General features: G+C 42.6%; 1 protein-coding gene across 1 annotated transcript in view; it reads left to right on the forward strand.

Annotated features, from left to right (window-relative positions):
• SASH3 (SAM and SH3 domain containing 3) overlaps window positions 1–26,378 on the forward strand; it is a 195,086-nt gene that overhangs the window by 46,683 nt on the left and 122,025 nt on the right. The window contains exon 2 of the mRNA XM_078688444.1: window positions 12,224–12,319. Within this exon, the coding sequence (XP_078544570.1) occupies window positions 12,224–12,319 (96 nt within the window). The remainder of the gene's footprint in view (window positions 1–12,223; window positions 12,320–26,378) is intronic.

Genomic DNA, 26,378 nt, shown 5'->3' on the forward strand with positions numbered 1-26,378 from the left:
ATTGACCCTGACAATGGCGTATTTCACTACCCGAACAGCAGTCAAAGGAGGCATTTTTTAGGCCGAGCCTGGACAGCACATGCACTGCGAGCCATGCTGTATTGGAATATGGAATAGAAGCCCCACCCATATTTATCATTAGTTTGTGTCACCGTCCTTCTTAAAGGCTGGCTTCTCATTCGTTACTAGGCTTGTTAGCCCCTCCTTGGTACCGCCTTGTTTTCATTTGTAACCTCCCACGAGGAGTGGCCCTTTTACTTCGGTTCTTACATGGTGAAGCTTTTTTAGTCTGTAAGCACTATTTTCTTTAATTAGTTTCTCCTACTGCAGGCACAAAATGCTTTCCTGCAATAGTCAGTGGACCATGCGCTCTTTCACTTTATAAGCAGCCCAGGACAATGGTGGCCTCTACTCTGCATAGGTCTCGCATTTACAAGAGTTTGAGCTATTGGCATTGTACATGACAATGCCTTTTATTTTTGTGTCAATTATTAAAACATATAAAGAAAAGGTATGGTCATTTACAATACCAATAGCTTAAACTCTTGAAATGCGAGACCTATTGCATTGCAAATGCTTGTTCCCTAATGCATCGTGGTCCATGGCTACTGGACCACAGGTGTGCCCGGGTTTGCCCTCAGTGGCGACACAGCAGTCTGGAGAAGTGAGCTCTCACTGTGTGATTGAGCAGTCAGCATTCGAAGTAGTAGTACCATGATGGTGCAAGAACCGGCGTATCTTCTAGTTGAACCTCACACCACCCTTGCTCCCGGCCATTAAAACAGAGATGCAGCAGGGTTAATAAACCTGACATGACAACAGAGGTGAGGAAGATTAATGGCGCCTAATAAAAGGAAGATAGCCCCATCTGGCCATCACCTTCTGTTTTCAGCCTCAGGGCAGATGAGTGCTTTTCTGGAGACAGACAGGTCAATTGCATCTTTTTGTGGGGAGGGGGTAGCTGTGTATGATGCCCTCCTGCAGGATTTGCCCACTTGTCCTGTGATTTACTCCTTAGCGGGTCCTCCGCTTCCCGCGCGTTGACAAAACAATTTGCTGTAGCTTTTGACTTGTAGTAATAGAGATTTCGCTGGTCAGAGACAAATAGGCTCTGGAGTGAAGGGCGGGTGAAGAAGAGGGCAGCCAAAGACGAGGAGAGGGTCAGTGTCACAGCAGCACAGTGTGCTTCTTTTATTCGTGATGCACAAAACCTTGCTGTTGAGCAGTTTTCCTTCATGCAAGCTTCAGATTGATCCCCAAGTTCTGTATTTATTTGGTTATTAACTGGTGTGATAGCTTAGTGGAGAAGTGTGGCTCAATGGTTAGAGTGGCAGACCCTGATGCAGAGGTCTAGCCCTTGTTGGTTCAATTCCCTGCCTCGGCGGGTCTTGGGCTCAAAAATTCCACGGACCTGATAATTCTCGCCTTGGTGCCTATTGCAATCATGGAGTCCCACTCTGCAACTCTGGGCAATAGCTTGCTTGATCTCCACAACGGCCCCCACAATGCTAAGGATGCCTGGCCTCCACCTTGGGGGTGCCCAGGAGTGGACACCTCACAGGGAAAGCCAGGATGGGTTCCACAGTGGTATTCGTACAAGCGCCTTGAGACCCTTGCGGGTGAGTAGTGCGCTATACAAGTATACATTTTTACCCGGAGAATGTATCTGCTACAAATATTTGTGTTCAATCCGGAAGTCATAGATTAGAATCCTGTCAAACGCAGGCAGCTTTCTATGCATCAAAGTTTGGTGTAATGAAAGCCAATGAGTTAGGATTAAAGTAACAGTTTCTATTGATTGTGCTTCAGAGCTGCGTTCCTGTGACACTAGCCATACAGATACAGTGGTCTTGCTATTATGCTCAAATGCTGTACTAACAGTGCAGTTGCCTCCAAATTTCCTCCTGTTTCTATGTGTTCTTCATTCTGAAAGAAAGAGGAATATGCCACCCAGGATGGTTTTTGTGCAGGAAGGTGGCACCTGGAAGAAAGAACACTGAGGAGGGGAGGCAGGGAGTAGAGGACCGAGCACCAATGCGCGGGAGGGATAGCGCTATCCTTGTGTAGAGGTCGGACCAAATATTTTCCTCAGAGCCGACCAAACTCAGTGATAGCATTGATCTTCATTGGCAGTTATATGGGTTTCCTTACCAAAAACTCAAGGTGGTAGCATCTTAAGAAGCAGTGATACCAACAGACACCACCTAACAGTTACTGAAACTATCAAACACTAAACACCTACTTACCTTTTAAATGTCCAGGAAACCACATGGGTTGAAATGCATTCCAGAGACACAAAACATCCTTAAATGACCACATTGTGCACTCTGTGAGCACTTACAACAAGTACACATTGTGAGTACTCAGAGCAGGTATTTCCTCACATCAAAGTAGAAATTAGAATACAACATAATATTGTATTTGCAATGTACGCCTCAAGTAGCTGGCTTTAGTATGAGATGAAGTCATTGAAAAGGTGCAAGCTAACAAAACGTATATAACTTGTTAGAATGGATTAAGATGTGTTATGTAGTACGTTGTCCGCCTGTCATTTGGTGTTTTTAAATCAAGTAAAGGGTTGTGCAGACTGGAGGGCACTCCTGTGGAGAATCTGATTTCTACATGCACAGCCCAACCTGTGTTTGTATGTTCATACACCAAGTTTGATGGCTCTGTCTGATCCTGAGAATATTTGTTCGTCAATTGCGTATTTATTTCCTTCCACATTTGTTCATGGTGTGCAATTTCATGCTCGGTATCCAAGTGTATCCACTGCTTGCCATCTTCTGGGTTACATTGACTTGATATGGTCTTCTGACATGACTCCAGGCCATGTGAGTATCCAGAGTTAAGGGACACATGTTTTTGCATCTGCATATTCAGGGCACAAGCTGCTTTCTGTCTCAACATTTATAACAAGAGCCTCAGCTGTACATGCTAGCCTTGTAGTCATTGTCACACACACACACAGTCTTGGTGGACAACAAACTCATCTTTGAAGGCTCTCATACTCCTCTATTTCTAGACAGACATTGAAGGACAATGGTGCTTATTTTTGGACTGAAAGTAGTCAGGGGAATTTCAGTGTGACATGGGTCAGTTGTGTTGGTAAATTGAAGCATGATCCACCATGTGCCTATCATTGCGAAAACCTCAGCTTGTGAAATTCTAGAAATTACAGAAACACGATGAATAAACCAAAATTATGCTATGTACATTCAAATATTGTTATTACATCACTGAACTCAAATATAGTCTCTCCAACAATTACAATCTCAGATCCACCTTTGGCCCTCTTGTGTGTGTTCAATTTTAATCTATCTGTCTGCAACAGGGGTAACTAATATTTAGTTACCACAGACCCTGAAGGGTAGTCGGGAGGCACCTTGACTACTGGGCTGTGGGATGGCTGCCTTTCCTACACGTGATGATGTATGTTAATTCATAGATAAACAAAGGAATAGAAACCCATTTCTGAGAAACAAAATCGTGGAAAACTAATTTGGTGGGGGGAAACAAATCAACATACATAAAGTTTGGTTGAAAAAAAACAATAGTTTTAAAATAGTTTAAAAAAGACTATTTTTCATGAAAAACAAGGACGAAACGTTTTTATCTTAAAGGAAAATGAATTATGGACCCTATGGGATATTCTATCCTGATTTTGGAACATAGTATTAAAGTTATAGCTGAAGAAGAAAAGAGAGACAATGAGGTAACAGTAGAGCGAAGCAGAGAAGGGCAATAATCACTGGGATGAATTAAAGTATTGATGGTGGCCCCCACAAAAACGTAGAAAAAAGGAGGAGCATTGGGAAGAGGGTGGCGAATAAAACAATGATTAAAATTGATGGAAATAGGAAGGTTGGGTTGATCGCCCCCAAAAAAATAGAGGGAGAGAGGAACTAGATGGAAAAGAACCATAGGAATGAAAAAGAAAACAGAGGATTAAAGGAACATGGGCTCATAGGTAACTACTTAGCACAGCAATTTATTTTAAATAGTGAAATGTTACTCAATGACAGGATGTGGGAAGGGAAGATGGTGAATGCAAAATTGATTTATACAGCCCTTGAAGAAAAAACACGGTGAATAAAAACCATTTTCAAGATAACTGGCATTGACACCTCCAAAAAGTGATATGTAAAAATAATACAATTAAAATAAAATATATAAGTTGGTTTCCACCCAGTGATAAATGCTGTTCATCTTAAAAGTGTCAATTATAGAGTTTAGTTAAAAGCTTTCTCAGCATTGGTAATCTATGAAATCACGTACAACCCATATTTCCTAGAGATCCGGGGCGGCTGGGAGCAGCACTGAAGCACATTCAGAGATGAAATCCACCAAGAAAAGGACTGAAGTAATCATACAGAGATGTAGTCTTCACGGAACATGAAGGAGGCAACATAGTGCCCCCCATGTAGGATATCAGATAATGTCACTCCGAGCTTTGATGATCAGGAAGTAGTCTTGGCATACTAAAGTAGGGGAACTGGAACATACAGGTGGAAGAAAGAAACACATTGCTAAACTGGCATAAGGTACCCAGCACAGGTCTGTACAGGAGTCTGTCAGGCATTCGGGACAGACTGCAACATCTTCTTCCTGATAGGGAGACATTTGTCTACCCCATAGTCAATCACACCAGATAAATCCGATGCTGCTATATGACAGCTCCTCTTAGCTCCAGTAGCGGAGAAGCCAGCAGTTGTCATATTTATCAACACTTTGTTATAGGGAAATCAAGAAGTAGCTAGCAGCTGGGGTCCAAGTAACCACTCAAGGACAAATCAAAAGTGCACCACTTTCTCCCAGAGATTGCTTACAAAGAGGAATTCTGTCCCTATGTGAAGTGGCCTTCCGATGAAGAAGGAAGAGATATGATGATTTAAGGTGGTAGAAGGCCATCCTGGACTCTATAGAGCACATGCAGGGCAAATGCTGGAAAGAAGATAATAGTGATGTTTGAAACAAAAATGGAGTAAATGGAAACTAGATTGCAATACGTTGAAAAGAAGTGGATAGGATAGAAAGAAAAATAATGAGATTGGAGAAAGCTATAAAACGACTGGGAGGAGAAATAAAAAGTGTGCAACATTTTAGAGGTACACAGTGCCTTCCACGGTATGCCTTGAAAAACAAGTAGAGTGCTACGAGAATACCAGGTGCTCACACAACCTAAGGATCCTTGGCTGGCCAATGATGAACGATATCTTGAACTACGGATATTAAGAGGGAGGTAAGGATACTTTCAAAGAACTCCATATCTGGAGGTAACGGACTGGGGAACCTGCAGTAAGAAGTATTAAAGGACACAGGCATTAAAAACAAGGCATTTTACCAGGGCTATTGAATTCCGTTCCTCCTGGACCTTAACCCAGAGTCAATAGGAGGGAGAAAACAGAAGATGGAATTGAAGAATTCTCCAATCTATGGGGTCCCAAGCCAGGAGCCTCAATCTGTCCCATTTGCTAATGTTACTTGAGGATTAGTTCAGACAGATGGAGCAGCCAGTTTCTTGGAGAGATTGAAAACCAGCAAGGCAGGAGTGGCTGTTAAGGTGTCCTAGTGGGGGGAAAAAGGTACACAGTTATTTTGAGGCAGCTACTAAACTGCTCCACCCTGAACTAGTCATTGATTACTAACTGATAATAGACAAAGTGGCCCTCATGTTCGGTTTTCATTGGTTCAGATAACGGGCTATTTTTTCATGATATGAAGCACACGCTTACCATCTCCAGTTGAGAGCTATGCAGGTATTATTGCTTCTTATTGATTCTTTGATGCCAACATGGGTGACTTGAGGGTTCAAGTATGCAACTGTTTATTAAGTTTTCGGGTATGTGTAACATGTTAATACGTTGTTTAGATTGCATTTAAAAACGGCAATAATATAATTTAGAAAGAAACCTGTCATAAACCTTGGTAACAAACTTTATGTGAGATACAAACCTGGAATTTCATCCTATAGGAAAATCCCTACCATAGGTAGATATGTCATGATCTAAACTGGGTGTGCAGCGCCACTGCTTCAGAGCATGAGGGCATTTGCCTCATTTACACATTAGGAATTGCACTGCAGTCAGGAGAGTTAAAAAGAAGGATTGATGGGGTGGTTAAATGATCCAGAGACGTTTTAAGGCATAGCTAATTTGTGCAATTGCCCAGGACCTCACCTTCCAAGGGCTGCCCTGGGAAACTGAACTTTCTCTGTCTATGACCTCTGGCTATTCTACTCCTCTCTAGATCCATTTCCCTCTCTGCCTACTGTTACCTCCATCTCTGTTTTTCAAAACCAGTGTCATATTAAGGATTTTCGGGTTTCCAGGCAAGACATTTTTCAACTGGTTTTGTAAGACTTTGTTCAAAAGTAGCATATCATTTAGTTTCGTTCAGCATCATTTGGGCTTGAAAAGGTTACTAAAATTCGGATTTGTTCCATACAGGGGCCTCAAAATTTGTTTTGCCCGGTGTGCCCAAAATCCTTAAAATAACACTGAAATGATCATTGGTTTTCAGTATCTAACAAACAAACAAAGCATTTTCCCATGACCAATAATAATGAAGATGTTGTCTTTTTGAATTATCTTTTATATTAAGAAGCATTTGGCTCTGCTCGTCAAATAGTTTACACAGTTTGAAAGTTAAAACTAGGACACAGTGTGACGACCAAACTTGCAATGTTAACTAGGCCGTAAAACAATTCCAAAGAGGCCACTAAAAGCCTACTCCTTTCATTGTGCATGGTTCTTAGAGTGTGGGCTTATGGAGTTAACTATATGGAAAGAACTTTGCTGACCTGGTAGAGGTTTGGTGGTGGTCACCATCAAATTATACCTGTGCTTAAAAGCATGGAGAAAAGCAGAGAGACACAGTCACATTTGGACATGCTTATAATCAAGCATGAGGTTGCTTCCTTCATTGTCTTTGGTTGGTAGAGTGTGTTTTTTCATAGTAGCCATGGGAAGTGTTTTATTGCCGTGGCTGAGGTTTAGCATAGTCTTTTAATCATGTTGTGGCAAATTTGGAGCTGTGCTGAAGTACAGATTGAAGAATGTATGTTTACGAGATATAGAATCATGCTTGAGTATGCTTGCCAACTTTCCTTGTATTGTAAATGTTTATCCTGATATAGTTGTTTGGTAGGTAGGTTGTAGAAATGTAGGTCTGCAGGTAATGGGAAGAACGAAGGGCTATGTGTCCTCAAGATGTGGTTTAAGAATGGCAGTTGCAATACTCGAACAACTTTTTGCAGTTTGCATGCATCTTTTTATGACTACCAAATTACTTTGGGAACCAGCTTATGTACTAATAGGTCAGTTTGTAAAAATTATGATTTGGAGAAAGGGAGAGGGAAGCAGGGACATCTTAAGGATTTTGTGGGCCCTGGGTCAAACATAATTTGCGGCCCCCTGAGCAGAACAACTCTGAATTTATTAACCATTTTCAACCCATTCACTGCCTCAGGAACTATGGTCTAATCACTGACAACCCTTTTTGTTGGGACCCCAGTCCTTCAAGGAGTTCCCTAATGTTGAGGGGAAAAACAATTACATGTTTTTTTTTTTTTTTAACTCTGACCCCACCGTATAGTGAGGCAGTTAAGAGGCAGAGATGTGTTAGAGGGAACAGTTTAACCTTATAGTCCCTTATGTTTGCACCTCTTAACGTGTTTATATTTGATGTTTGTTTCTTCAGCTTAAAATAGAATCGAACAAACGTGATAAAAACACCAGCCCTGAAACTGCATAATTCTGACCCCTGAAAATGTTTTCCTTCATTGCTTCATTAGCACATGGACCGGGTCAATCGCTGTTATGAGCGGTGACCGGTAACTTTACTTGGGTAAAAGTGAAACCTGTGGTCGGATGTTTGTGAATGAATACTACAGTAAAATAGCCATATTCCTTCTCAAGCAGGCTTTGGGCAGAGAGAAGAAGCCCTCTGTCATCATATTCCTGCTCTAGTCAAGTCATTGCTTCAAGAGCAGTATTACTTCCTGGAAAAGCTTAGCAATAGGTTGCCAAAGCACGATGAGACAGTGAAAACAGTACAGCAAACCTGTCTTCAAATGAGTTTCAAATGTCTTCTCGAATGATCATATGAGAATTAACTATCCATTTTCATTTTATTCCCTCTCTATTGTTATTTTGTGTATCATATTAAATCACCCATTAGTTGCTTAGCTACTTTAATGAACCACTATAAAATATGTAATTTCTACTAAAATCTTTTATTTGAACAGCTGGTCCCTTTGCGTAAAGGTAAAAGAGAATCCTTGCAATTTGGTGTTTTTATTTTTATATTTCCTCAGGTACCTACTCTCAGGCTGTCACCAAAGGGTGTTCTAACAGCATATTGTGTATTGCTAAGCCTAAATCTTCCTTTTCTAATGCATATGTCACCCTTAGGGTAGGCACTACACAGTGCAGAGGGCAAGGTGAAGTGTATTTAAAAGTTGTACATGTACTTTTAAGTTTTACATGTTCTGTTAATAAAAAACGCCAATTAGTTTTTCACTACTGTGAGGCCTACTTCTCCTGTAGGATAATTTTGTGTTACCTTGATGCATTCAATGAGTAATAACTTTCAATTAGGAGCAGGTGGACAGGTCATGTTTGGTGTATAAACAATTGTAATTAAAAGCCCTCTTTAAAGTTAAAGACACATTTTTATTCACAATTCTGAAAATGCCACTATTGGAAAGTTGGCATTTACTTTTCCTACCCATTAGATGATGCCTGCAGGCTGTTACTGGGTCACATGACTAGGTAAAGCTGGCAGTTGGTCTTTGTATATTACTCACAGACAGTGAGACAAAGGGAAGATAGGAGTTGGCAGGATGGGTCACTCTGAGTTGGTGAGGGGGAAAAGCAGCCACCTAAGGCACTTGTACATCACAAAGGCTCTGCCTGAGCACTCTCACAAAGGGTTTGACACTTGTCTTTTGTGACTCCAGACAAGCTGGGGTCGGTGCTGGAAGGAAGGGGGATGTCTGACACCTCATCGGGCTGAAAACCTCTAGGAGCTTCCTCTACATCAAACATGGGCAGCAGGGATACATTTTGGACCATAGACCCAACTTTTCACTACACTTCTGGACATGTGGACTCTGCCAGGAAGAAAGACTGCTGTGCTGCTGAAAAGACTGCCACTCTGCTGGACTGCTGGCCGGAAAGGACTCCTGCCTTGCTGTGCTGCCCTGCTGCCCTCTTGCTTGGGTAAAATGGATTAGACCTGCATCTCGAAACCACGGACACCAGAGTGAGTCCAAGGACTAGTTGGCTAGCCTCCTGATCAGAAGCCTCAGGAAGAGAGCAGGCTCCCAACAGCCTTGAACCCAGCACATGTACTCTGTCAACTCCCAAGTGGTGCCAGCCCAGCCCTGGACCCTTGGTAGTGGGCCTGAATGTGCTCTGCCACCCCATCTGTGTATTCAGCAGAACTGCAAAAGGGTCTAATTCTTACACCAACAATTATCATTATGTTTTGCTGTAGTGTAGCTTCTTTGGGCCTGAGTCACATAAAAAGTAGTACATCTGCACTTACACCTAACTGTGAGAGTAGATTTAATACTTTGAGGGATTCACAAACATTCCCAGGAACATGCATGGAAAGCTGCACTGGGGGCAGATTAACATACATATTCCTGGGAGTTCCATGTGAAATTCCAAGCAATATCCTAATCCCGCTGTGCAGGGGAAACATCCACATGGAGATTATATCCCCTGTGCAAATGCACAATATGTTCCCCCAGAGTCCTCCTTCCCATATACCCTACCAAATCTAGGGTGATCCCACCCCTGGAAATGGATGGATGCCGGCACTTGGAAAGAGTAATGATGCACCCCTTTATCAGTTGGGAGGGGTGAAAGAGAGGAGTTTGCCAATGCTAACAAAAGTCTGGGTGTTCACAAACCTCCAAAGCTAGTCACAACTTGGAACAACCACTTTCCATCCCTTGGGTGAGATTTACAAGTGCAGAAAACCCCTTACTGTGGCGGAGATCTCTGCAAAGCAAATGGGCTTACCCAGCCCAGAATCCCTTTGGGAATTTCAAGCAGGAGTAAGTAAGGTATATTCAGTTGTAAATATATTTTTAAGATCACATTTATCACTGTGAATAGGCCCCTCTGTGTGGGGAAAATGTAAGACAAATTCTATATTTGGTAAATCATTCTGAGTTTTTTGTCGTGTTGTGTTGTGTTATGTAATGTTATGTTCTTAAAGCCCAGCATTCACCAATTACCCGTCTTCCTGGAACTTTGTGTGGATATCAATCAGTTGGGCTTGTGATTCATTTTCATGGGTTCTCCACCCAGGCATTTTGTAGCCAATCTACACTGGTGTTTGTTTGGTTTGGACAGTGTGGGTTCTTCATATGGAGGTATTCCATAAAAGGCAATGTGCCTTGCACCTTTCCAATCTAACCCTTGCGAATGTCAAATATGTAGTGGATTGCCTGTGCATGGTGGGTCACGGTGGGTTGTCAGGACTTTAAGCTCACTGCCTAAACCACTGTAGCAATGGTAAAGTTGTAGCATAGGAGCAAGACCCATTGCTCTTGTGCCCATCCAAATGGCATAGGTGTGTGGCAGTCTTTCTAGGGCAATGTGTGTGGATCTTCATCAGACATCGCCAGCCATATTAGGATGGGTTTTTTGAAATGCAAGGCATACGGAATCTGCAGTCTTAAACTGATCCTCCTGTGACAGTCCCTGGGTCAGCAATACATTGCCACTTCTTTTAGCATGTACATGCAACTGCATTATTTACACTATCTGTTCGAGTAAAGGTTCACTTGGATAACAGAGTAGGCCCTTGGAGCAGTGGAAGCCACTAGGTTCTATTTGGAAGCAAGATTAAGTGAAACACAACAGTGAGGAACGACTTCCTGGAACAGTGAATGCTAATGCACATGGTTGACCTCAACTAACTGTGCTACTTTGTTGCAGTAGCCGTTCTTGTGTGTCTTAAATAAATACTGATTTTGATAAATACAACCTCTGAAACCTCCCCGGGCCTCCCCCCTGCTATGTTTGCCTCCATGTCCTACCATTACCATTGCTGAAATTTCTCTATCACCATTTTTGTGGAACGCCTTGCACCTGGAGTAATTATATATTTCTTCAATATTTTATATATTTCCTGATATTTGTTTTTGATGACCGCTACCTGCTGTAAATTTTCAGCTAATTAAATATTTGACACTGCATGACTTCTTTTTTATTGTTGCCGTAATTTACCATCGCTAGATACTCTATTGAGTTCATCAGTGATCTTCTCTCTTTACTCCTCTCTCTCTCTCTTTATGTAGTTTACTTGCTCATACTTGTTATTACTGCTTCTGTAAAATGCTCTGACGCAATTAGGCCTTGTACGTGCTGTAAACAACCGCAAATAAATAAACAGGGTTGACATTCAATGAGATGTCCTCCTGTATGTCCTTACTAACCTAGCAATTTCACTTTGATTGCTTATCCAATATACGTCAATTGGATAGTGACCATGTTGTTAGCTGTTATTGTGATTTGCCACGAAGTAGACCCCTTTAGCCCCATAAATGGGTGCCAGAGCTGTCAAAAGCAGAAAGTGACATGTGGGTGTGGTGCTGTGGGGGGAAGGATCACCACTGAGGCACTGTACTTGCTGTCAGTCTGCTCTTAGTGGTGCTTCTAGGAAAGCGATTGCCCTTCACCCAAAATCTGTAGTGAAGGTTTATCATCCAGGTCAGATGGGCCGCCAACTGATATTGATCTTTTGTTTAGATGTCAAGTGTTCTAAAGGAAAAACTACGTGTTCATGCTCAGTCTGTCAGTCAGCACCTTCTGAGCAAGGTATTCTACTACAATGTAAGGGCCTGATTCACAAAGCGTCTCCGCACTCATCGTGGAGGCCTGGCAGTCGTGGGGGAGTCTTCCCCGCACTCGGGGAAGAATCTCCACAATGAGAATTCTGATAGAGATTCTGCCCAAGTGTAAAGACTACCCCGTGACTGTGGGGCCTCCGCCGTGAGTGCGGAGGCCCTTTGTGAATCAGGCCCAAAGTCTTTCTATACAGATCCTCAAATGCATGCTGTTCCTTAAGGTTAGAATAGGAAATCAGTAATTCGTCAATAACACACAGAACTCCTGTGAGACCTGTACTTATGGTGCCAGGATCATGAAGTAAGGTAATGTACTAATTGTGTTTTTCAATTTCTTTCTTTGCTTTCCTTCAGCTGTCTCTGCAACGGTCAAGTAGTTTTAAGGATTTTGCTAAATCAAAGCCCAACTCCCCAGTGGTGACAGATAAAGAGTTCAACTTAGAAACTGAAGTAAGTATTTACTCTTAAATAAAGTTTGATATTAATTATATTGATAGCACTATGCTTATCTCTACAGTGAGTGAACCTTATGTCAAGATCACAGACAGAGCTGCATAAGGTGGCGCAGTAGGCATGGGCACCTATTATAGAACCTGAGTGATGTTACCTGTTGAAACCTTAGCAAAAACGTCTCTCCCTTTCATTCTCTTTTAGTCTGATCTAGTGGTTGACATTCCCATCACACCTATTTTATTATTTGTGACATCTTTGGAAAGAAAACAACTTTTGGAAAGTGCTTTTACCCAGCAATGGTTGCTTCAGAGCTCTTTGGGGTGGGTTCATATAAAAATATCCGGGTCGACTGAGAATGTTATACGCAACCAAGTATCGGGAACAAGGAGCTCAAGGACCAGCTAGTTCATCTGGTAAGAGAAGGGGGTCTTACATGGAACACCCACAATCCATTATATGGGGGATGCCTGTTTACACATTCTCACAATAACCCTATTCAGACGGGACCATGGCATAAATTAGTAGAATTTTCTCGGAGCAACAGCAGGACCTATTTTATCGTGTATCATTATTTCCACTCAAAAAAATCCATCCAAACACCTTGAAACTTCAGTTAGTGGGACTGCTGCTTAATAAGCATCAAATTAAATCAAAATATAATGCTTCATCTTATCTGCTACCAAAGAGCATCCTCACATGAGAAACTAGGATATGACATAAGAGTTTTCTGGCAGTGCTAAGCTCTCCGAAACTCTTGGTAGAACAGTAAGGCCTTCAGTATGACATTTTTGGAGATCTTGGTTGGTATGCAAAATTTCTCCTTGAATCGAGATTCCTAGCTGTGAGGGACCAAAGGACTCTGTGGAACCGCAAGGCCTTTACCAGGAGAATTTCGGAGATCCTGATTGGATGGAACCTTTCTCCTCGAAAGGGGATTCTGCAATATATAGGAATACTGCACACTTATGATTTTCTGCAGACTCACTTCACCAGGTAAAATCACTGAATTACATGCATAAATTGGCGCACAAACATTGAATACTATAGTAAATGCCTATCTCTCAAGGTAAAAGTTGTAAAAGTATGGCAATTCCCATCCTGTAGATACTGAAGCACATGATATCAATAATTATTTTTTTTGTTTAAATATTTTTTTTGACATTTTTTCGATTGCAAGATAACAACAATGGTTATCAGTAAGATATGTGAACATGTTCAACTAGATGGCAGCAGCGTATCCAATCAGCAGTAAAGGAGAGTCAAACAATATTATGCACCAGAGCATTGTTGTGGGCCCCATCTTCACCTCCCAACTATTCACCCAGTCATCTACAATCATTGACAATCAGAGAGCGAGAGTCCATAGTGTGCAAGCCATGGCTTTCATATTTTCCAAAACTTTTAAGGGCAGCCCTGTGCTTTATATGTTGTCTTCTCTCCAAGCATATACATGTCCATGCTCTTTCTCCATTCAACAAGAGACGGACCTGCCGCTGCCTCCCATGCTCTAGCTATGTCTCATTTCACGACCACCAGCTCTAGCGATATTAATAATTCTTGTCATGAAAATTACAGAAGTATTAAGTAAAAGTAAATTTTTTTTATTGTTTTTTGAATAATTAAAACCGTTACAAAAATACATTCTAATAAAACATTTTGGTAAATTGACTTTTCGGTCGATACTTTATGTGTCAATACATGCATGAGTAAATTAAAAAGTACGGAGTGTACAAACTTCATTTTGCTCAGAGCCTCTGGGGACTATACGTTGGTTGCAGTATTGAGCGTCCCTTGCTTGGATGCTACTAGGAGCAGGAACTTAACAAGCTTCCCATTTAGTTGTGGGTCCCTTGAGTTGAAGCATGTAAGTATTAAGTATTGCTTGTCTCCGGGTACGTATCCCTCCTTCATTAAAGTGAATTTTTAGCATGCCAGTCCTTTCCTCATTTAGCTTAATGCAAGAGCATATTATATGTTCAATGTCCTCATTTCCAACTCCGCATAGCCGGCATGAGTTCCTGTAGTTCTTTCTCAGCCATGGTGGAAGATGGGGTATGGTGGTCAGGATTCCTAACCTATGTTTTAGAAAGGCTTCTTTAGACTTCCTTGAGTACCCCAGTTCAAAGTATGCCTGTGACCCAAATGATGTGTAGCTGCACAGAGTCATCCATGCATGGCTCCTGTGTGCAAAACCGGCTTTATCTTCTGTGAGAGAAAGTTTCTTGATAACTTTATTTGGAATGTGCTTAAAGTGCAAGTGCGTTGTTGGGATTTTCCATAGGCTGGCTAGTCCCGTTATTGCAAAGTGATTCCTCGAAGTAGGCTTTAGCTGGCGAGGTAGATGTGCTGCACAGTTCCTGCCAGAGCTGGTGGTTCAATGTATTCCTGGCGGAGTTCTTTTTTTTTCTTTTCTTTTTTTTTATCCTCATTTGCCTCTTCAAGAGAAAAAGAAAACCCATTCCATTTGCACCAGTGTAAATGGAGAAAATCATGCCCTTTTGTATATTTGTGCTGGAAGCAGGGGGAGAGGAGAGAGGAGACACCAGCTTCGAAGTTGTATCCGCCCTGATTAAAAGAACCTTAGTCTTACAGCCTCGACTCCCCTGCTATCACTCCTCTGCACTCCTCCCTCATGAGCCGAAGCACAGATTGGGAAAAACAGGAAAGGAGACCCAACGTACCAGCCGTACTAGGCAGATAGGGCATAATCATTGGATATCAACGTTCATTTGTTGCTCACACCACTTGAAAACCGGGGACCAAAAATTATGCTTTTTAGAAACCTTCATACACAGACTGGCCACATGTTCAACAGAAGACAGCCAATCAGAAAATCTGGGAGGGGGAGACCGATATTCACTGCTTACAAATTTCTCTACGTGCTAGTAGCATTGATTAAAAAAACAGCCTTGACTTGTCTTCTGTGTACCCTGCAAGTGAGTCTTCACAGCCAAAAATGATCCACAGAACGCTTACCTTAATGTCAGACCCCAACATAGAGGACAGCACCTTACTCACGTCAGACGAGAAGGGTTGGATCTCAGGGCAATCTACAAACATATGCACATCATCTTCTTTCAAACTACTGCACTTTGGGCAAGCCACGTCGCCTCCTCTCCCGAACTTTGACAGCCTCTGTGGTGACCAGTACGCTCTGTAAATGGAGAAAAAGTGATTTCTCGTTAGGTGCGCAGGTTTTACAATTTTAAAAAGCGTAGACATTGATACTTGCTACTTATTTTCCAGCGAAGACTCCGGCAAGCATCTTCCCCATAATTCCGTAGGTAATGTGAAATCTCTGTCTTCCAACTCAACCACAGCCAGTAAATCATCGCCAACTCTTTTTTATTAGGTGACTCATCCAGAAGTCTGTCCTCTAATTCATTTGTATCTCCTATCCTCAAAAGTGAGTCATGGAACCCGCTCTGCATTTGTAAGAATTTAGATCTGAATATTTGTTGACGGATAGAAGATTGCATGTCTCCCAGCTAATTAGTTGGGTATCAATTGTAATGTGGTTCCGTTCGTTAGACCTGCCTCTCTCAAAGGTTTAGCCAAAGCGTCTTTAGCCCATTCCGGTGAGCCTGGTGAGTCCCAGATAGGGGCCATAGAACTATAATATGTTATTTTAAGCACTTTTCTGACCCTATACCAGGTTTCAGCTAGGCCCCTCAAGATCTTCAGCCTTACTTTCTTGAAATATTTGGGGTCTGCGTACTTGAACATAAAGCCTTGGCTGCCTCCTAACTCCTGTCCTGTCATGACTCCCAACAGTCTCCCAATTTCAGATAGGGTAGGTGTATTTAATAGCATTTTCCCGTTCTTAAATAGAAAAGCCCAAGAATAGAAAATCAGGTCCGGCAAAGCTAAGCCATCTTTCACCACCCTCCTTAATTTCTTCCAGGCTATTCTTGGGCCTTGGCTTGACCAAATAAAGCTGGTAATCTGGCCTTGAATTGTTTAAGCAGTTCACTTTCAAAGGGAAGTGGGATGGTGTTGAACAAGAATGTTAGCTTGGGGAGGATCATCATTTTTATTAAATTGGCTCGACCTAGCAGAGTGAGTTGGAGATGTTCCCAAATTTTTAAAAGCCCACTAATCTCTTTTTTTGCCATTTCCAAATTTATTTTTTTAAGTTTGGAAATATCCTGTGGGATCATAACCCCCAAATATCTCATTACTTTTTTTTAAAAAACTCCCCCTGGCACTTAGATCTAAGACATAATTTCGGTCTTGCTTTTATTTATATCATATCCCGATACTTTTCCAAAATCAGCTGTTAATATCATGGTCCGACTTAAGGTGTCTTGGAGATTAGTTGTATAAATAAGAATGTTGTCAGCGTATAAACCCAATTTCCTACTCCATCCCTGAAATTGGAACGGTATAATCTCTGGGTCCTCCATTATTTTACTGACCAGGGGTCCTATGTATAGATTAAATAAAAGTGGTGATAAAGGGCACTCCTGCCTAGTGCCTCTACCAATAAAGACCGGTGCCGTCAAGGAGCCATTAATCAATAATCTGGCTTTTGGTGCACTATATATTGCTTCCAGTACTCTACAGAAATTCCGACAGTCCTGGCTGAGTTCTTAATTTCATGCCAGCACTTGATGTACGAGCCCCACCTTGCCAGGAGTAGCTTCGTTAGACCAAGCTCGAGCCAAATCTTTGCTGATGAGGTATAAGGTGGGAGGTTTAGCATTACTCTGTATGCTTTTGACAAGGTGGTTTCCAGCAATGAAGCATCCCTGCCTCTCAATACCTCGCTACCGTATGTAACTGATGATGGAATTTTTGCTTGCGCAACACAGAGAAGTGGGCGAAATGTCGGTCCTGTCAATTTTGTTTTGAGTTGCCTTAGCGTTGTCGCAATTGCCATTCCTTTCCTCTTGATGGCAAGCTCTGCAATGGCCCCCCTTGTCGATCATGACACCTAGGTACTTATACACATTGCAGTTGGTAATTGTAGTTTTTCCAAGTGACCAACAATGGGACATTTTTTTTCCATTTATTGTCAAAGTTTTAGTTTAGTCGATTTTAACTTCTAGATAGTTCTCATCAGCGTACCCATGCAGTGTGTTGAGTAGCCGTTGTAGACCCACTTGAGTGTGGCTAGTTAGAATGACATTGTCCACATAAGACATGCTGGAAATGTTTTTTCCTCCTATTCGAGGGGCGTGGGCATTACAAGCAGTGAGGGCTGTGAGGGCTGTTGTCAACTCTGCTGTGTAAAGGTTAAAGAGAAAGGGTGTGAGAACGCACCCCTGCTTGAGGCCTTTAGTTGTTTGTATACGCCTCGACAGGTGGGAGCCATTGCAGAGCTTGACCTGTATCCACGTGTAGGAATGTAATTCTATTAGAAGATTCATGAAAGGTGGAGGAACCCCCCAGTGAGCCAGCTTTTTCCAGAGGTTAGCTCGGTTAACATTGTCGAATGCCGCCTTAAAATCCACAAAGCAAAAATGGAGAGTTTGTTTGGTTAAAATTGCTTTTATCAATAAGTAGTGACATTGCTAAAAGGTTGGTTGTTGTTCCAGTCTCTGTACAGAACCCTGTTTGGCTAGGGGGAATTATATTTTGCTCTGTTGCCCATTCCTGTAGCTCACTAAGTAGGTTCCCAGCAAAGTATGTTGCCTCTACATCAAGTAGTGCAATTAAACAGTAGTTTTTTGGTAGGGTTTTGTCCCCCGCTTTATAAATTGGTGATATGATGGAACCCTTCCATGATGCGGCCAAACACCCAGTTTGCCTAGCTGAGCTAAAGATTTCTTCCAGTATTCTGGGTCTTGCTTAAAAAGAGCAGTCAGAATCCCATTTGGCCTGGGTGCACCATCCTTCCTCCCTTTGCATATTTGTTCCCTGATCATGGCGGCATCGATCTCAATTTCCTCGACCTCATCAGTCATCGTAGTTTGAAATTGAGACACAGGCTGTTCATCCTTGCTGAAGTTTAATCCAAAAACCTGTTGGTTGAAATGACGTTCTAAATAGGATGTCCAGTTGTTTTCTGTTATATGTGTTGTGAGACCACCATGTGCGGGTTGTAGGAAATTATTTATCATTTACCAAAAACGTGCACTGTTATTTCCTTTAGAATCATGATGAAGTTTAGCCCAGAGTTCGTTTTCTTGTGATTTTCTTATATCCCGTTTAAGTTTCCTAAGTTCGGCCTTGTTCTTACGGAGCCGTTGTTACAAGTCCTTGTCCCCCAGGCGTAACCTTAATGTCCTTAGTGATTTGTTTATAGCTTTTCAAGGTCGCCCTTTGCGTGCTCGTGGCCTTCCCAGCTAGTGTTGGATCGTTGGGCAGGAAGTGTCGAACTACCAATGAGTAGGAATTTGAAAATGTGGCTGTGAAGTTTTCCCATATGTATATGTGGTTTCCCGTAGTTTGGTTAGGCTCATTTAATTGTTGTTTTGCTGCCTGGAGCACGTCCCTGGAATTTGCTGTAGATGACTTGATTCTTATTAGGTGTATTGTATGGAATGCATGCATTCTGACTTGATTTACAGTAGCAGTATTCCCACGTTAGCTAGAATGGAGGCCTAAGTCAGCTCACAATGGCATTTGAGCTTGTAGCAATTTCAGGTAGACAAAGCATTTACTGAGCTGCATTTGGGCCTGATTATACATGCAGCAGTGGAATAGAAGCGACAAACATTGCACCATTTATAATTGCAATCCCTGGGAAAGTAAGTGTTTGCACGGGGATCTCAACTCATCAGGCTAGTTGTAACTAGGCTCTTTAAGTATGGATGCAACTTTGTAATTTGGACAACACAACACTAAGGTTCCCGATTACAAGTTTGGCGTGCTGAAGCGGTACTGCCCCACCGCATCCCTGCCAAACCCGTTTGAGAACACCCCGTGTATTGTGACTTTTTAGTCACTGGCAGGCGGTTCCTTTGGTGTTCCCACAGCGGTGCCTATAAAATATGCACCGCAATGGGAATATCAAAGGAAGTTCCAGCCCGGTATGGAGTGTGAAGTCCATGCCAGGCTGGAACTGGGGGTGCATGCACATAGGGAGGTACATGTTGTGCCCCACTGTGTGTATCCACATGGAGTGAGTCCCAAGGGGGCCCTGTAGGGCCCCCTTTGTAATCCTCACAACCACTGTTTTCATGGAGGAAAGACCTCCATTAAATCAGTGGTGGTGAGGAAAGTTGTAATATGCTTGGTGGTACCTCAATTGTCCTGCCAAGCATGTTACTGCTTCAAGACCACCGCTTCAAGACCACCGCCACTGCCAGGGAACAGCTGTTCCATGGCATACTCGGCGGTCTCAGAAGACTGATGCCGCCGCCCCACCACTGCCAGACTCGTAATTAGACCACAATTAACTAAGATTAAAAGATACAAGGATTGTTTTATTGTAGTGCTGCAAAAGCAAAATCCTTCAAATAAACTAACCATGAGTCTATGAATACATGATGAGCAGGATGCAGGCAAAGTAGCCCATACCTTAATAATATCTTAGTGACAACAAGGAACCATTGAGAGGCCATAAATAGCAGAGACAAAAATGTTATGTGACTTAGTCAGTCAATATATCTTTAGTTGGCAAAAAGTTATAAAAGTACATATCAATAAATAAAAACAATAATTAAAAAGTATAAAAACAGGACACATACTATTATTGCACATTTCACTTAAAATGAATTACAAAAATGGTATGTCACATAATCAGATTTAAGTAACACATGTGCATTCTAAGCAAAACTGAAAGCCTGTCCTTCTCATCCAAGCACATAAAAAGTATATATTGTAGATATTTACAAATTCATTTAAAATTCATATTTATTTTTATTGCAAAGGCGCTTTGTATAAAATGCATTATTGATTAGCTAGTAGCTTGTGACTCTAACCGGGGTAAGAATATCAAGCCTGCTTTTTGGCTTCAAATATCTTCGGACCTCTAGATTGAACGCAAAAATCGGACACGTAATGTTCTATGTAAGGTACAAAAAAGCATAAAGTGCACAGTGGTCTATGTGGCTATAATATCACAATGAAAGTGGCCTGATCCCAAATTGGTGACCAGGGCTCCAACACGCTACAACGAATGTTAAAGGGTACTCATATTCAGCAATTTATTGAATATTAAATCATATGAGATAAATCAATGTTCTTAAACATGAAACAATACATTTATGATTTTGTATAATCACTTCAAACAGCACAATTATATAATACAAAAAAATCATCAATTTGTAAGAGTACTACATTTTCTATTTAGAACCCAATGCATTTCGTGACTTGTAGTCCCTTCATCAGGGGTTTCTGTAGGGAAAAAGAAGAAGAAGAAAGGAAGCATATTCAAAAGATGCACTTCATCATTGATAAGCATGGTAATCAAAAAGATCACATAGATGTATAGTTCATACATAAGCCATTGCAGCGTGACTTCAATCTCTATTACACACACCTATTACACTGTCGTAAAATTTTGACACATTTTGTATTTAAGATACTTTCTTGTTGAGTACTATATAAAATCATGTTTAGAATGCCACTTATGTCACCTATTTTAACAAGAAAACATCGCAAGTGACTGAATCACTAACCTTGTTGAAAACGTAGAAGACAAGCATGGACAACCTCAAGTGACCAATCTTTATGGGCGTGGACTCCTAAGGAACAAAATACTATTCTAAGATGAAGTTCTACTATAGCCTATCTCAAACACACGACACCTTAGATCTACATGCAAATGCTCACCTCTATTGCTCACCTCTGGGACCAGTCCATGGCTGGACTGGTCCCAGGGCAGTGTGTCCCACCCAGAACCTCAAGGGCAGATGCCTTGTCAGGCAGACCTGAGCTCTGTGTTGCGGGTACTGAGTCGTGGCCCCATTGAGACGACAGTATGTGGTGGCAGGCTTGGGCCAAGATCGAAGGGGACAACTCGGCTCCCTGGGAGCAGCTGGCGTGCTGTGGGGGGCCCTGGGCCTGGTGCTGGGGGAACCATCCAGTGTCCTTCAGGATCTGGCGTTACCCGAACAGTGTGAATAATCTGGGTCTACATGAGCTGCAGGTGTTCTGGACTCGAACCCTGTTTCATAGATATCGACATGGATTCCAAAAACTGCGATGGCCTGGGGTCCTGGGTGGATGATGCCATTCAGGAATCCAATCCTTGGCATGTATAACACAACTGACCTGGGCTTTGTGCTGGTGCGCCTGCCCAGGACTTTGTGAGTGGGGTGCTACCAGGGGCCCAGGCTTTGAGCTGGAGGGGCCGCCTTGGGCACGGACGCTGTGGAGACACGCTCTGGCGAGATTCGGAGCCTTTTTGAGGAGGCCCCCCCAATCCCCCAGATATGGCAGCATACTGCGGTGGACTCGGGCCTCAGGATGGAGGAGCCCCCTTGGGACTCAATTGAACAGTGCTGTGCCCTTGTTGGGGTCACGCACAGGTATGTTCAGTCGGCACTGTGAAGCAGGCCCCGCCCCAGGCCGCTGGGCCTACCCTGGCACGTCATACTATAAGACAGTATACTGTGTGGGGGACTCTGGTTCTATGCTTGTGTGGCGGGGCGACACATGTCACGCTCCCTACATTAGCTGTCTGGGAGGGAGTGGTAAATTCAGACTGGGTTAGTAGACTGGAGGCCCCTGGATATGACTAATAAAGCTACATAATACGCTCCGTGTCCCATGGTCTGAAGCGGTGAATGGGCACAGTTGTTTCTCCTCGCCTCTCTGGAGCAATAAGTCTCCCCTTTGTCGGCATAATAAGAATCTGCCCTCCTTCAATTCTCCCACCCCACCTGACAACTAAAATGGGCAGAACCAAGCCGCATAAGTCTCAGGTACAGGTAGGGAGTGCACCTTACTCAGTGAGTTAACCATCCAAGCCTGCCACTGTGATGGAGCAGCGCCCAGAAACCTCGTATGCTCATGCGGACCACTTTGATGCAATCATGGCAACCATATTGGACATCAAAACCACTCTGGGCCCCAAAATAGATTCACTTTGTATAGAGGTTGGTCTTCTTTGGGAAGATCAAAAATGCCTAAAAGAGCAAGTTGAGAACTCGGAATCAACCTTGGCATCCCTGAAACCGAAGGTACAGAGGACAGAGGAACAACTTGAGACACTGCAAAAGGAATTGGCAAATCTACGAGATTGAGTAAAGGATCAGAAAGGTAGATTGCGGAGAAATAACATCTGCATAGTGGGCCTCCCAGAACCGGCAGAAGGCCATAGCATGGAACTGTGCCTAGAGAAAAAGTTTGCTGACACAATCCTGCAAAGCAAACAGTCCAAGTTTTTTTCAGTGGAAAGGGCTCACAGAGTGACCAGGGATCCTCCTCGCCTGGGGGCCCCACCGCATCCTGTGGCGGCCCGACTCTTTATTTAAAGCGACAGGGATCACATCCTTCAGGCCACAAGAGCACGTGGACCCTGGATGATCGAAAAGTCCGCTATCCACATTTACCCAGATTACACCCTGGCGGTACAGCAACGCAGATCCTTCTTCCTTGCAATAAAGCAGAGCCTACGTGAACACAATGTAAAGTACGCATTGCAATTCCCGGCCCTCCTGAGGATTCAATACGGTGACAAGACCAACTTTTTTACTACACCAGAGGCCGCATGGGAATGGATGGAACAAAATGGCTTGGCGAACACTAAAGATTCGACCTCCATACTCCAAAATCAATGGCAGACACAGAAACGCAGAGTGTAGCGTCTCAGCCATTGCCCGCAGGGACCCACCAAAGTGCAGGCAGAGAAAAAAGGGCACAAGTAGGGAAGGGTGCTGAACAGTACACCGCACTCCAATCTGTCACATCTTCTGGGTCCGAACCTGATAACCCAGCGGAGGATACACCCTCCTTAACAGACTCTCAAAGGGCAGTCGTGAACGTGGGTAGCTCGGAAATCACGCCCCAGATGGCAGATGACTTCATGTAACAGGACTTGAACAGGTTTGCTATGGCAGTCTTAGGTTGCGTGAGCTTCCTAGGTGGGTATCTTGACCCCTCCTTTCCCCCCCGCTTGAGCGCATTCTTATAGGCCATGTCGGAATTCAGTTTGGGAACTTATACAGGCGGGCATCAAGAGAATGTCTAGTAGTCTTTGCCCTCCCCAATCATCCCTCACATTGTGTGACTGTAATAGACTTGGTGGTGCTCGTTGCTTTCTATTATACTGCATTTTAGGATATTGTTTTTTTTTTTAAAGTTATATTTCTGTAGGTTTACAAAGTATTGTACTGCAGCTTAGTGCGGATGGCTGACTGCCAGTTGGCACAAAGGCCTGGGTGCAGGAGTTGGGGAATGTTAATATTCATAATGTTTAGCCATTGTTCAAACTTGAAGGATTTCATTATAAACGGAGTCTATCACTCTTATGTTCAGCAGTACATATGCACCTACATCGGATTGGTGGATGCACCATTACAGAGGAGGGGCATTTATCCTCACATCATAATTTTTTAAGACAAATGGCTACACGACCAGATAATATTACACTCATAACTTGGAATGCATGTGGGCTTGCGGGCTGCGCCAAACACCATTGGGTGTATCAATACTTAAGGAGGAGAGGGGTTACTATTGAGCTTTTACAGGAAAAACATCTGACTACACAGACAATTACATCCATGTGCAAGAGATGAAAAGGCACAGTGGTGGGAACCACATACTCGGGCTATGCCAGAGGCACCTTGATATGGGTGGCACCGGGGACACCAATCAGAGTAAATATCTGCCAAACAATATAAGTAAAGAAGGCTCACTCTGGGTCCATAAAATACATTAAGCAAAATTGAGCTCACTAGATTAAGAGACCAAAACACAGATTCAGCCGTGCAGCAGTCATATAGTATAACATCTTTTATTTGTTATTTTATTTATTTTTTATATTTAAACTTTGGATAAATATTTACATCTCATATCTTTAGGAGATTACAATTAATAAAAGAGAACACATAATACACACTAGAATTTCATAAGGTCTCTAAAACAGCCCCTGATACCCCACACTATAAACATTCAAAATTCACTCATTCAATCTACACATACGTAAATCCACACACTTCATTTTCATCCACCATCCTCTATATGGTTCCAGAGTAACAAATGGACTTGATCCTGTTGAGTCTTCTCAGCAGAGCACTGAAGACCCCAGTTGGTTGAGACAGGACAAGGAATAACAACGCCAACGCGTGTTTCGGTGACCGGCCAGATCTACTGCTGCACCTTCATCGGGGCATTCATACGAGGACAATGGGGAGGGGCAGGTCAATGATATACAATGCCCAATCTGTGATGGACAAAAACACAACACATTACAACATGGACTACATAGGAACAAGATACATTTATGAATCATATTAGTGCGAGATTTCATTACACAATCAGATATTCGTTTCTTTTTCTCACATCTAAGCTTTAAATGACATTTTCGTCCATTTCAGACATAAGATATATAGAAGAGTTACTTATTCTTTACATAGATATAACAATTCCTATATGTCCATTTGTTCCTATATAGAGTGAGCTCAAAGTTTGCAAAGAATGATAAAAGTCAATAGATTTGTAAAAAAACAGCCCGTAGAACCCAATCATTACCACACAACTCATATCCACGGCAATATTTATAGTTTCTTTTTCCAAGGCCCATTTCAGCTATCTTCCACATAAACTAGAGGGGTAGGAGGGCCACCAGAGAGTCACCGCTATGTTTAAGTGGTCTCATCCTCAAAGATCTGTCCTACATTGCTCATTCGTGCTCATCAAGCGTTTCACATCATGTTTTACCTTATTTGATAAAGCAGCCAGATGAACCTTCTCAGTAATGGATGATTTCCTTCTGCGATCAATCACCACATCCAAGGAAAGAAGGGGGAAAGTACTAAGACTGTAGTTTCTTCAGCTTATCTCAATCCATGCAGGCAAAGGGCCTATACGTAACCAAGGATTTACAACAGTTTAGTCTCATTCAACCAAGAGGATAAAAACACAGCTTAAGCCAATTTAGTTAGGCTATTTCAAATTAGGCTCAGAACTACCTTGGATATCCAGATAGGAAAAGATGAACAACAGAGTAAGCTTGCATGCGAGATGGCTCCGGACGGGCGAGGGTCCTGATTATAAAAATGCGTTTCTCCAGTAATCTGTAGAGACGAGTAAAGTGCACATATTTATAAACAAAGTTCCTAACGCCCCTAGGTGCTAAAATAAAGCATCCACGAGCGGTAACCCTTATTCCTCTTCATAGCTTATAGCAACTTTGTCGTTTTAAGAAAAAGTATGATTCAAACCCTCTAGTTATAGTCAATCACGAACAGGTCCCAAACCCAGATATAACACACTACTATTCGAAAAAAGGTCGTAACTGGAAGCGCTACCTGTGCGCAGCGTATGTACACAGCGTCACAAACATCATGGTACGGTGTAACATAATAACGCACTTACCAAGAGTGTTTAAAAATACATGTTTCATCTCTCGGTGTCTCAGTTAATTTCTCCGGGACGCCTTCATTATATGACCCGGAAGATAGGGTCAGGGGTCCACAAGTTTCCCGATTCTTCCTAAGAAAACGAAAAGGAACATGAATATGGGCTAAGGCTTAAAGTTTTTCTTCGCCCAAGATAGTATTGAAGAGCGTCTTCGCCAGGCCTCCTTTGCCCGCGAAGAGAAGTTTTTAAAACAAACTACGAGCCCTACACGCGAGCCCAGAGAGTCGAGCTGACTGACTCGGGAGGGAGAGGGAGGGGCCAGGGGATGCTCATGTAACTAACACGGTTTAATCTCGTGGGCGTTTGGGCTTTTACAGAAGAATAGCGGAAACTCAAACAAAATTTAAACAAGGGAGTCAGAAAATAAAATAAACACAAGGAAAAATAATTCCTTAAAGACAACATAAACCTTCAGAGAAACAGTGATAGCATAGACCCCTGCTGGACATCTTAGAGTTCGCGTCTTCAGAATTCCTCAGTTTTAGGCTTACCTTGGAGTATGAACGAATCTCTACGAATACAACTGATGCGGGTTCACGCCTCAGCACCGTTTCTCGCACAGAGATACGCGGGTAGT

The sequence above is a fragment of the Lissotriton helveticus genome, chromosome 4_1, assembly GCF_964261635.1.
Source record: "Lissotriton helveticus chromosome 4_1, aLisHel1.1, whole genome shotgun sequence".
Classification (NCBI taxonomy): Eukaryota; Metazoa; Chordata; class Amphibia; order Caudata; family Salamandridae; genus Lissotriton; species Lissotriton helveticus.